Below are 13555 nucleotides of genomic sequence, written 5' to 3' on the forward strand. Positions count from 1 at the left end.
TTGAAAGCAGATTAGAAAAAGTAGTGCCAGAATATGTTCATTAGGATCTGGAAACAATCTGTTTTGGAATATGCCAAAGAAGCTCCTGGTTTTAAAGAATTGGTTAACTGAGGATTTCTCAAATTTATTTAAAGAATCATTTCTTTACAGGATGAATGACGGACTAGTTCATCGCTGCACTGAACAAATATTCACTGATATAAGTAGGTTTGTTAACCTACACGATTAGTTAATTAAAATACAAGGAATTAGAGACCAACAATTGGACTAGAGAAATGCTTTTTAAAATTTCTGATTATAGATTCTAATGCATTATTCATACAGGTGTGCCTGTATGAATAAATCATGAATGAAAATCATTCCCATGGTTTTATATTAACTTTATATTGCAGAACAGATTCAAAAATAACCCAGCCCTTCCTATACATAGTCAGTGGTCCTTTCCCACAGAATTAGGTTCTAGAAACTCCTAAAATTCTATCCCTTTTTGACTAAACCAGTTTCGAAGTGCAGTCAGTGCACAGAGCTGTCTGTGAGCTGAAATAATTGTATCCCCAGGGGAGAATTTCAGCCTCCACAACTGCCAGTTAAATCTGTGTTCTGCTGCTCCGAGGCAATGGAAGTGGCACTGCCACTGTCCCAGGGCTGCCACTGTCCCAGGGCTGCCCCTGTCCCAGGGCTGCCACTGTCCCAGGGCTGCCCCTGTCCCAGGGCTGCCCCTGTCCCAGGGCACTCCGACCTCAGCCCACGGCACTCACTTCAACTGGGGGAGCTGTGACATTATTTTTCCACTTGCACTAAGGATTTGAGTGTGAAACTGAGAAAATAAACACACCACACCAAGGAAAGCCAGGAGGACAAGGCATTTTTCAAGAAGTAATGACATTTTGGCAGCAGGAAAGTTTTACACATATACAAATATACATATGTGTATTTGCATGCATATGTGACATAGGGGAATACCAAGACTGCAGAAGAGGCTTTTAAAATGCATGTTTTAGTAATAGTAGGGCATTTCTTTCTGTTGTTTCTAGGAAAGCACCAAGTAAAAGAAATCTAATCTGGCACAGTTTAAAAACTTTTCATAAAAAAGGAGAATGTAATTGATGGCATATTTATATTTTTTTCACACGTATATATTTTCACATATATATAAACTCAAATATATATATAAAAATTCATATATATGTATAAAAACTCATATATAAAAATAATATAGAGGTATAAATTCACATATATATAAGTTTACATACATATAAACTCATATATATATACATTCATATATATATAAAAATTCACATATATATATAAATTCACACACATATATGTAAATTCACATACATATAAAAATTCTCTCACACACACATATCTATATATCTATATCTATCTATCTATATATGTAATTCATGGGCACAGATGTTTGTTAAGTACCTAGCACAGCAGAGCAGCAAAGTACACATTGATTGAGTTCTGTGACAACTTTACAGACCCTTACAGGACACAAGTAGGGTTTGTGGATGTGCTTGGGACCTCAGAAAAAAACTTTCTGGAAACGTCTGGAAAATGGAAGATGAAAACACTGTAGGTGCCCTGCCCAAACTTCTGTCACCTTCCACGGTGGGCAGCTGCAGAAAAAAGGATCAGGCCTGGTGACGTTTTTAGGATGAAGAGGAGGAAACAGGATATATAATTACACACCTCACTTCTATTCCTTTTCCCAATGCAGGTACATAGTTATTAAAAATTAAATTGCTGCATTAATTCTTTCTCAGTAACTGAGTTTCTGGTACAGAGAGGGAACTGCAGAAAGCCAGGGAAAAAGCAACGACCTCCATGTGGGCTTAGCACAGCAGTTTCTGCAGAATAAATAAACCATGTAGTTCAAACCTCATGTATTCCATGTTGAAAGTTACTCAAATTGTGTGTCTGCCATATCTAAAGTTTTTAAGGGAGGGGTGCAACCAATTTACAGACAACATTGAAGTCAGTATTTTAACTGCTTTTAAAGAAAGGAAGAAAGCCTGAAATACCTCCAAATTCTTTCCTGTCTTTGAACTTGTTAAAGAAAATAAAATACAGTCTCTGTTGTAATCCTGACAATAAAATTTCTGACAATGATTCTAGAAAATATATCAAACTAGGAGTTATAAGTTTTGGAAAACTATTTTGCTCTTTCAGTATTAAAATAGCGACAAAATTTAAAACCTACCAAAATGATCAATTCTTATTTATCCTCCTTCTCACTGATACAGAAGAGTTTTATCCATTGCCATTGAAGTTTCCAAGGCAATCCACAAATACACATATCATTATTTCTTACTTTCCCGAGATTTTCTTGTACGTTCTCCTAAAATTCAAATTGCACCCACACAGAACCACAATTTGACCTGAGATAACCCAGTTAAAAGCAGGAAGTCATCAGAGCATCATAAGAATGAGCATCATAGCTCAGGCTGGTGATGGTGTTGGTGCTGGGAATCATTTGACACTTAGGAAAAGGAATATTCCTTTGGGTACAGCTACTGCTGATAATACACTGTGATATGGATGTTTGAGTAGGACAGCAACTAATTCCTGACAGCCCGATGTCCACCTCAAACAGATAGTGTGGGAGATAACCTTTGGGGAAGGAGAAGGAAAACGGGAAGAGAGGATCAGAGAATACAAAAAGGTTAAGATGACCTTCAAATTCTTGTACTGGTTTCAAGTATTTTATTAGGTGAACTTGGAGTTTTTTCAAATAATGTTTACTTATTCTATCTAAAAACATTTCCTGTGTTTCAGACACAGCTTGAAATATGTAACTGCCCACAGCAAAGTTGTTCTTTTTTTTTTTTTTAAAGACATGTGTTGTCAGCGTGGTAAATCATTTACTCAAAAGAAAGGAAGACAAAAAAAGAGGGAACTAACTGATTTGTCTGTCGTCTTTCCTGTCAGGATCGCCCTCGCCTTGGCTTTGGTCAGGGGGAAGGACTTGATGTATGAGTCATACAAGTGCTTGGCCAGCGCTCGCAGATCGGCCGACTCGGGGTTTAACTGCTCGATGTCGCTGGAAATCTCGGCCAGGAGCTTCTCCTTCTCCGCCTGCGGCATCCGCCCGAACCTGATGGCTGAAGAACACGACAAGCGGTTACCGGGGCTGTGCCTGCCCCTCCAAAAGCACACCTGAGGAGCTTTTGCTGGCACCTTTGGTTGTGGTCTCCCGAAGCTTGTACTAAACTAGCGGTAAGGCAAGCGAGAAAGGAGGATCGTCTCCACAAGTACAAGCAGAACAGCTGAAGAGCTTTAAAGAAATGTAAACAAACAAACCTCTAAGAGGAAATAATCTGTGTGCCCAAACCTTGCTTGGAAATGCAAATCTGTTGTCAGCTCACCTGACAGGGTTGGTGAAACGCTGTGATTCTACCTCCAATCTAAATAAAATCTAAAGAATATTTAAGATATTAAAATTCTGTTGGTTTAGGGTAGGAACCACCTTTCAGCTTTGTATTGTTCGGGGCAAATCACCATATGGATCTCAGATTCTTCATTTATTTAGAAACAAAGCCCTCACATGCCTTGCAGAAATAAATTCCTAAATAGTTCAGCAGAACTTAATGTAGCAAGTGCTAAAAAATGTTACCATAAGAATTATGGAATGAGAAAGTGAGTTGTCCAGGGATAAAAAAAAGCCAGAAAAGACTGAGTTCTTCACGGCACTTCTATGTATGTGAAGTGTTCAAAGAACACAAAATGGTTCTACCTCATCATGTGATCTCAAAATTGCTCAATACTAACCCAGGGTAGACTCTAAATCTCCTACATTTACACCCATGTACTCACTATCCAAGCCACTATTTATTCATATGGGGACTGAATTGGGTCATATTTCAGATGAGCCATCAAGACCAAGACTGATTTATCACATGAAATTTCGGTAAACAGAATTGATTTTATATTATGAAAACAAAACAGAACAAAAGAGCATCAAAACAGAAAAACAAACAAACAAAAACACAGAAAGAAGAAATAAAAAGTTTGCATTTTGGCCTTGGGGGAAATAGAAACATTATGAATGTTTTTTCAGTGATTAGTGTCTTCCTTGGATAAAGCAAAAGTGCTGTTAAGATCACACATATAGATGATTATATTAAGGGTGTTTATTCTGGAAAGGACTAGCCACTTTTCTTCTATGAGTTTGCTTGCAATGTGCTCATGGGCAAGAATGACACCTTTGTTCAAGAATAAATAATTATGCCAGAAAACATACCCCCCCTCTCCATTTTTCATACATTATGTTTATTGATCAGTTGTCTTATTTCATGACTGTAGAAACAAGGTTGTTTATTTTTGCAACTGTACTACATTTCCCTTTCAGCAAACTCAGTCTCAGGATGTATGTGCTGCATATTTCAGATTTGCTTGGTTGTTCTTTATTGTTGGGTAATTGAACACCAGTAGTTAGGAGTCCTAAATCTCACTGGCATAGGACTCCTTTTCACCAAGGTTATCCCTACAAACAAGGGATAAAAAAAGGGGACACACATTGTTTGAATATTAACTTAGCTCTAAAATAGCTTGTACATTCCCCAAGGCATTAAAATCATCAAAAATTAATTTTCATCTTTCCACCTTTTTTTTTTTTCTTCTCCCCACTCCCCTTTTTAATCAGGTATCTCCTGGAACATTCTTAGTGATATGGCACAGTGTATATACCAGCTGTGCCCCTGATTATTGACACACAATTGTTCCATGTAGAGACTTTATTGAAAAGATCAGGGATTTCCAAAACAGAGATTGTTTTGTCATTAGAGAATAAATAAGCTCTATAGTTGTATTATTTTAAAGAACAGAAGTCAGACTGGTAACAAGCACTGTGCTAGAAATTCAGACATTCAACTAGTGCCTGTTTTTTCAAGGAAGTTCACTGGAATCGAGGGGGATAGCTTCTTTTTTAAAACTTACAGAAGCTTTCCACATTCATGTATTGATGTACTCTCGCAAGCCAGTGTCAAAGTCTTAGTTCAAAGTGACAGCATAGTATGCATGCCATGTTTTCTAAATATGCCCCTTATCCTATAGCTGGATCCCTGTGCAGTCTCTTGTCTCCTTGGAAATAATAAATAACAACTTACATTGAACCTATTTTTTAAACGCAAAATAGGATTGACTGAGGGTGTTCCAGAATCCCATTTCTGGTGTGCTTATCCCCAGCAAAGGGCATCAAATTACCTGTGCAAAGCAGCCAGGTGTTATAAGCCCCAGTGCTTCTAATATAAAATTATTTCTATTAATTTACAGATTGCATTGGAATTCATCATACTGCAAATACTTCATTTACTGTTAATAGTTTTAGAGTAGATACCTTCTTTCACTTGCCATTTATTTTTATTTCGTGACGGTGATACTTATATTCCTGAAAAGTGCTTTGTGATGTCTGCTTGAAAAATATTATAAAAGCTGAATATTATCCATTACTGTGTTATTTTTCAGTACTCTTCCTTATTGGAGTCATGTCTCATTTTTGTTTCCATGTGCTTGAGACACTGTATAATTTTTATACATACAGTCAAAACCACATGAGAAATTAATGTTAAATCAGAGAATTGTCTTCACTGAGCTAAATTTTATGAATGCAAACACCTTTATCCATAATGTACTAGGGATGTAAAGGCCAAAGAGGCAGAGAAAGACTATTTCAAATGACACGATTAAAGCTGCAGAGACATTTGGTATTTATTTCTGAGGAATACTTGGCATGGGGGCTCATGAGGCAAATTTTTCTACAAAGATAATATTCCTGGTTTATTTTTTAAAAACTATGATTTTCAATTCCTTCTCTGTAAGTGGAAATGGAAAAACCAAGTGCCACAGTGGGGTTATCTCTTACTGCCCCAAACTTGGGGTGAAGTCTGTTATGCATCTTTATTTTTTGATGGATCTTTTGTTTATTAGCAATCTGTCATTCCCACATGTGGTTGTTTCTTTCTAAATGAGTGGTTTTGGGGTGCCTTAGTAGCAGTGGATCTTTCATGACCCACTTTTAAACACTGTCCCTATTTCATGAACATGAGTGTTGGGAAGATTTCTGATCTAATTAATGAATGATGAGAGTAAAGTTTCCTAAAGCAAAGGTGATCAGGACTCAAAAGTATATTTTAAATATAACAATTCATTAACAACATGGAGAGTTGTAAATCAAGCATTCTTATCTTGCAGTTTCATAGACATAGGACTTAATTTTTTTTAATGTTTAGAATATATTTTAAAATACTATATTAGTTGCAGCAGATTGTGTTCAATGTTTTATAGCATTGTGGGCAAAATGTGGGGTAAAATTCAGTTTTGTGAGACCAGCCTATTGGTTTCCTTTTGGAAAAATCATTGTCATTGTCATTTTCGAGGGACTGACACAAAAGTCAGGCACCAGGAGGTTTATGGAAGGAGTTTGGAAAGTGAGATTTTGGATGAGAAGAAAGAAGGAGGGACTGATGACAATGCTTACAAAGGTTAGGTTGGAAAAAGAGTTCAGAGGGTGGATAAGAACTCACAGCACTTCTGGTGGTTAAGGAAAATTTCAAGGATGGGTGACATCCTTTCCTGCTTTGCCCTCCACCTCCCCTGTGCCTCTGGCCTCATCTTCTGTACCCTGGACCACTGATCCTCCTTTCTATTCATCTCCTCTCTCCTCCATCTGCACTCAGCCACTGCCTTATTTCCCAGGAGCCTGGGAAGGGGATCAATCCAAATCTGTAGGGATGGCAAGGGCAGGGACAAGCCCATGAGCTGCTGGAATCAGGGCTTGCTGCTCCTGCTGTGAGGGTGGAAGGGCTTCAGGTGGCAGCTTCTTTCCCAGCAATACAAGATGCTGCAAGTTTGGGCATGTGCCTGTAGCTGGAACATGAGATCTCTGTCTTTCCTTGGGCAGTTATTTCTTTTACTTGCATTTGCAGTTCTCCAAATATCAGTAATATAAAACCAATATGGTAAGACACTGCAAAGTATGCTACATTACATCATCCGGCTTTCTGTGGAAAAACTAGAATATTTATCCTTAATTACAGATTTTACTGCCTGGAGAAGTCACTGTGATTGCTTATAGACTACTCTGTAGGACACTATTCTTCTGATTGTCTAGATTGTTTTTGAGTATAAAGGAGTCCCCACATAGATCATAAATACAGTTTCTTACATTAGAAAACATAAGATAAAACCAAGGTGGGTACCTGTCTGACCTTACTGGAGGCATGTGCCCAGACTGAGCAATTCACTGCTCCCAGAACTGATGATGAAGACATATTGCCATGTCTCCTTTTACCATTACAGTACTTAGGTTTATAAAAGTAAAGTCTTATAGTAGAAGAGAAAAAAAGTGAATGACATTTCTAAAATAAGAGAACCAAGCTTCTGCTTAGTGGTGCTTCAGAATACAATCTGAGCAACTCAGGGTTAAACACAGAGCAGCACTGTGACTAGAGAAGGAAAGGAAAACAATATTCAAAGCATGAGAACACTACTGTCTTTTTTAACCTTTAGCCAAATAGTATGTAGCATTTATACATGAAAAAATGTGGCTGTAGCTGCTCAGTGTTTCCTGGCATTCCCCATTTTTGCAAGTGCCCTGATCATTTTGCAATAATATATCTACACAAAGACAGACATAGATTGGAACCCTCAGGCACAAATAATCCACATTCTGATTCCAAGCCTTTACAATTTCCATGTGATGTGATGAACTTTAATTTGTAGATATAACAGTAAGAAGTCTCTCAGTGTCATTGACAACATGCAGTGTTGCATTTCTTTATGCTCATCCATAAAGGCTTGTGTCTTCAAAGGTGAAATTCCACTCTTTGTTATAAATTTGTATATAAATTATGAAGGAATGAGGGCATTTCATGCAATGTAATGTAACCAGAGTGGGCAAAAAACCCAAACAAGGCAAATGTAGAAGCCAATACTGGAATAGAAACACCAACACCCTGTTAGGTGAACTCCCAGCTGGAGCAAAGAAAAATGTTCCTTTGAGCCCCGGGACAAGTGGCTTTGCCCTTTCCTGCTCCTCTCCATCCCTCCCTCCAGCTCCTGTAACCACGGGCCCCTTCAGTGCCACAGCTTCTGCCTTGGCAGTGGCTGAACAGGAAAGAATGGTAGGTGAAATGTTAATTTTAAAGCTATTCTTAATGTTACTAAGCCAGAGAGAATGGTCTTGGCCCTCCCCTTCTCGATGGAACTGCACATGGTTCCCATTGACACAACTGCTGGGTTATGGGAGAATTTGGCATGCACCTCGAAAATAATAATAATAAAACCTCCTGAATTACTATAAAAATACCCACAGTAGCATTTCAAAATTAGATTTATTTTTGAGTGTTACTGTTGCATCCCAGGAATTTGAAAACCATATTTTCTATTAGGAAAACATTTCCCATACCAATTTACATTCAGTGCATGTATTAACTTTGCAAACCACAGTTAAACTTTCCTCTTGGGGACAGTACACTCATTTTTTATATAGAAAATAATGAAAGTTCTAAAAAAACCACAGAGAAATTATTTTCCCAGTCATGTTTGCAATTCTTTACCCTTAGAATTACATAAGTCTCTATGTTATGACAGTTAATTCCTGTTTTTACTCAGCTTTGCCAAAGCAAGGCAACAAAGAATCTTCATATCTTTCTGTCCAAACATTCGTAAGTATTTCCACATGAATTGCTCTGTTAATTTTAAAGTTCAGAGGGACTTTCTTACAAATTCTATGCAAGAAAGCAGTACCATGATATGCTTCATGTAATCCGCTTACCTATGGTAAAGGCAACCACAGAACCAGAGAGCACTGCAAACACCTTGCCTGTCTAAGACTACAAATTCTACTAGCAAATTCAAGTTGCTATTATTTCCAAAGTTTCAGCACATTCTGTAGTCCATTTTTCATTATTAAGTTTTCAGCTTACAGGAAAGACACATTGAGCTACAGCATGCAAAAAAAACTTGTCAGAAAACAAGACCATGAACTGAAAAATAACAATTACACTGGAAATATGATCAGGGAGAACTACCAGTGGTGTAATGGAGAGTAAAACCAATTGATATGTTACATTATGTATTGCATCAAGAGAGGCAAATCTCCACCTCTCTGATTTTTATGTCTAAAGTCATCTCCAGTCACATGCAGTCTCCTAAACTCAGGGGCAATGTCTCTAACATATATTTCTGATCTGCCTGGTGTAAAGAAACTGAAGACTCCAGGTGTTAAAGCAGCACATTCAATAATCTTATTCATGTGCCATGTTATTTTTCAGATGAAACACTGCTATTTTAAAATATGCTTTGTGCACTTACCATTGTGTGACATTCCAACAGCGAGGCATTTCTGAAATCTGCAGTACTGACATTTATTTCTGCTTTTCTTATGGATACGGCAGTTAAGATCACATCTGTCATAAATTAGCTTTAATCTGATTGTCCTTCGAAAAAAGCCCTGCAGTAAACATAAAAACATGTAAAAGGATGCAAGGAACTGCCAGTGTCACCATCTCCCTTCTCTACACACACAGCGAACTGCCCTTTGGGTCAGCTGGATTTCCAAAGGAAACAAAGCTCCTGTGACCATCCTGTCTGCTCCTGTGCTGATCGCATCCGGCATTTTCAACTGAGAGAGGGCTAAAATTCTCAGAAAGCTGGCAAAGCTTATGGGAATCAGTGGGGTTTAAAGGACACTGGGGATGCCAGTTGGGAGCTGAGCATGAAGAGCACAATGCCAAAGGAAGCAAAGCTCCATTTGCTCCACTGCTCATGGGACAATTTACTATGAAATAAACAGGACATTTTCAAAATTTAAAGTTCACTACCAATGTAGAAAATTTTTTATAAACCACAACAAACCAAAAATTCTGCCAACAGCAGTTTGATCTCTAGCAAATAAAAAAGGTTGTGGGTTATTTCTCTTTTTACAGTCTAAAGGTGCTTTCTCAGATCACTCATAATCAATTAATAAAGTTTATCCAAAGTTATCACCATTTTTATCTTACAGGGAATAATAAAAGCATAATGCCAACTCTTATATAATTCACCGTAATTTAAGTAATCTACCTAATACTTTTTGCTTTATGTGTGTTCCAAATTCAATGTTACAAATTTTATTTAAGCTCTGGACTGGGTCTTTCCTATTAGTTATTTTCCTCAAGATACTGGAAATAGAGAACATGGAAGTTTCACATTAAACTCTAATGTTTTTCTTTGAACTTAATAAATTATCATGATTTCTTTCCCTGACGTTTCTTTTTTCACTCTTGAGGACTGCAATTTTTACACCATCCACTTCTCCTTTATGTGCTATGAACACTAAATATCACTGACATAAAAAAAAATGGAGTTTTAAAGCAGAAAGCCACATTCTCTAATACCATTAGAATTCTCTAAATGTGTGAATTGGGTAAAGAAACTCTAATCAATCAGAATAACGGAGCCTGAATTTTAAATTGCTCAGTGCTTTGGAGTTGGGCACAAGTTTGCTTTTGCTGCGTTCTGTGAATTCAGATTCTGCATGTGACCTCCAGGACAGCAGGAATGAAATATAACTGCATAATTGACAAAAGTGAAAGAAATGCACAAAAAATTGAATAGATAGTAAGGTAGACAAGAAAAAGCAAGTTTCATTTAAAAAAACACTTATGAAGTCATAAAGTACATGCAGAACAATTTCCTTAAAGACCTGAAACTTTGTTTTCTTAAAAGCACAGATCTATGATTTTACTGAGTGATTATTCAGATGAAAAATAGTATCGAGTCTTCAGAAAAAGTGCCTTTGTGCCCCCCTTACCTTACAGCCCTCACAGGCATGGACCCCGTAGTGGAACCCCGAGGCCTTGTCCCCGCACACGCGGCACTCGATGGCCATGAGTGAGTTGGAAGACTCCTCGTGAGGTTTGTTGTACAGCTGAACCTTCTCTGCAAAATAGGGTGGGGAAGGAGGCTCCATTTTGATTGCACCTGTGCACAGAGAAGATTTACATGATAAACTCTAAGTATAATGAAATATGTGGAAGAAGCAGCGAGGAACAATCACCAGCAATCACAGTAAACACATCCAGATTCCCAGGTCTCTCCATAACAAAAAATGAGCAGCAGACAAAGGCTGCAAAGGGATGGAAGCTGCTTTTTCAGTGGCAGTATATGGGCTGAAAAAGCTGGAAGGGCAGATTCTGATGTAGAAAGTGTATTCCAGATCCAGTTTTCAGCTCTGTAGTGTGGAATGATTTGAAGACAGGGAAATTAAAAATTTATGTATGGAGAATTCATATTTGAAAGGTTTTCCTCCTCTCAGTATCTAATCTGGTTGTATTCCTTTAAGGTGTTGAGAACTACTGCAGGGAGATGGGATGGAGTGTCGAACCTAGGCTAAAAAATATTTAAGTGTCTAATAGACCTATACATTGAATAATATATAATTGGATTATATATATATATATATATATATATGATAATATAATATTGGATATTTAAAGAAATTTAGCTCTCTCCCGGGGAACACTGTTTAATTTTAGAGATACATTTTCTCTTCTGAAAGTTTCTAATTAAGAGAACAATTTATAATATTGAACAGTTTCTAATTAAGAGAACAATTTATAATATTGAACAAGCTCAAAAAATAACTATGATATCTTTAAATCAATCATTACTGGCCACAGGAGAGAGCTGTGACATTTGACACCAGAACATTCCATTGGGCCTTGTCTCAGGAGTGATGTAACAGACACAGTATTACAACAACATAAATGTTTTTCTTTTTCCAGACTGGCTACACTATATAAACTAGAAACTTTTCTTTACTATATAAACTGGGAAGAAAAAGAAAAGTGGAAAATTATCTATGTAAAGATCAGGGAGATTTATCCTACCTAAACTCTACTGTACCTTCTAGCTTGTTATTAAAGTGTTATGAATATTTCTAATTAAACAAAAGGAATACAAATTGTTACCTGAAAAAATGTACTCATAGATACATAGCACCTGCTTTGCTGTGCAATCAAAATGAAATACCACAATTTTCCCAGTAAGAATTCCCTGAAAGAGTTCCTGTACTGATTACTGTCAACAAAAGTAATGCCAGATCTAAGTAGGAGAAGTGCATCTCAGGCACAGCAAACTCACATTCCTACGTTGAGCAGAAATGCAGTAACAACGTACTTAAGAATAGGTCCCTTCCTCTCTTTAAAGGAGAGTTCAATGCAGGTTTTTTACCTTAACTAGGGGAAGAGCAGCGTGTTTCACAGTATGTTAATAATCCAGGAACACTGGTAACAGCTATACCAATGCTGTCACTCAGATGTAGCCAATATTTCTACTCCATCAGTTTCTTAGGTCATTTGGAATTTAAAAGCTGCACACATTAATAATTTATATACTGTGTATGCTGGGGCATTCCTTAACAGACAGGAGATTTATTCTGCATCTTGTGCATAGAGCTTCGAAGGCCAGGTTACGCACAAAGTACAGGAAAAGGACCGTATCAGAAACAAATGCAGGGGTTCATGCTTCTAATAAAATGTGTTTCATGTAATTTTGGATACTTGATGATACCTTGCCTAATCTCCAGGTGCTGCCCTGGAAGGGTGAAGGTCTGCCATAGGTATTCTGTCTTTTCTATCTGCCCTGCAAGAATATCTTGTGGACACCTCTGCTACCTTCCAGACAATGAAGCAGACTGACCATGAAGAAAATATTTTAAAAAAGTAAAAGCTTACTTTGGCAATCCTGGAGCTTGATATCATACTTATAATCAATGCTTGACTGCTCAGCTCTTGCTAGAGGAATATCTTCATAGTGTGGGGAAGAAATGCTTGAGAAGTCAACAGTGGTGAATGGCTTTATGTCAAAGGAATGGGTGTGATCATCCATTGCAGACAGATCCACAGGACTAATTCCAAAATTAATGGGCCAAAACGGCATTTCTGTGTCAACCATTGTAATCCCTGAAAACAAACAAACAAAGACATTTTAAAAGAAGTTCATTATCTCTGTAATGTGTTCAGGCCCAACTGTCTCACATCCAGAGGGTTGAGATGCAAACTCATACTCAGGTGTAGGTTTTAGGGGAGTGTTTAGGCCCCATCTACCCTTTGGCTTGCCATCAGATAACACATTAGATGTATAATGACACTGCATGGCTGGCACTGGGTAGTTAATTCAGCTTTTAGGTTCTTAGGAAGGCTCTGACATCTCATGTCATAACAGCAAATGAGATAATTGGCAGCCAGGGCTCAGCCTTAGAACAGAAAGGCTGTCTTTGGTATAAAGAAATTAAAGCAGTATAAGTGGGGAAAAAATCACTTTTTTTTTTTTTAATAGACAGATAACACTGACTTTAACTGCGTTTCTCAATAGCATGCACATGAATAGAATCCCAAGTCTTTCACAATTAATTTTTCAGTTTTGCAAATTCTAATCATCATTCTTCCCAAGTGCCTGAAAATCCTAAGGGTTTTTATATTAAGAAAAAAAAAGTAGTTGGTGTTAAATAGTGGTGGTTTTCCTCGAAATAACAGAAATACTTGAAATCTTCTCTCATTCAAGT

At 37.4% G+C, this 13555-nt stretch overlaps 1 protein-coding gene across 3 annotated transcripts in view; it reads right to left on the reverse strand.

Annotated features, from left to right (window-relative positions):
- PPARG (peroxisome proliferator activated receptor gamma) overlaps nucleotides 1–13555 on the reverse strand; it is a 54651-nt gene that overhangs the window by 9038 nt on the left and 32058 nt on the right. For all 3 annotated transcript variants that reach the window (XM_051793122.1, XM_051793125.1, XM_051793124.1), the window contains 4 exons: nucleotides 12726–12953; nucleotides 10802–10971; nucleotides 9322–9460; nucleotides 2911–3110 (listed from right to left, as the gene is read on the reverse strand). In XM_051793122.1, coding sequence (XP_051649082.1) covers nucleotides 2911–3110; nucleotides 9322–9460; nucleotides 10802–10971; nucleotides 12726–12945 — 729 coding nt within the window. In that variant the 5' untranslated portion in view covers nucleotides 12946–12953. The remainder of the gene's footprint in view (nucleotides 1–2910; nucleotides 3111–9321; nucleotides 9461–10801; nucleotides 10972–12725; nucleotides 12954–13555) is intronic.

Source organism: Manacus candei, unplaced genomic scaffold (assembly GCF_025592945.1).
Source record: "Manacus candei isolate 608988 ecotype Guabito, Panama unplaced genomic scaffold, ASM2559294v1 h1tg000036l, whole genome shotgun sequence".
Classification (NCBI taxonomy): Eukaryota; Metazoa; Chordata; class Aves; order Passeriformes; family Pipridae; genus Manacus; species Manacus candei.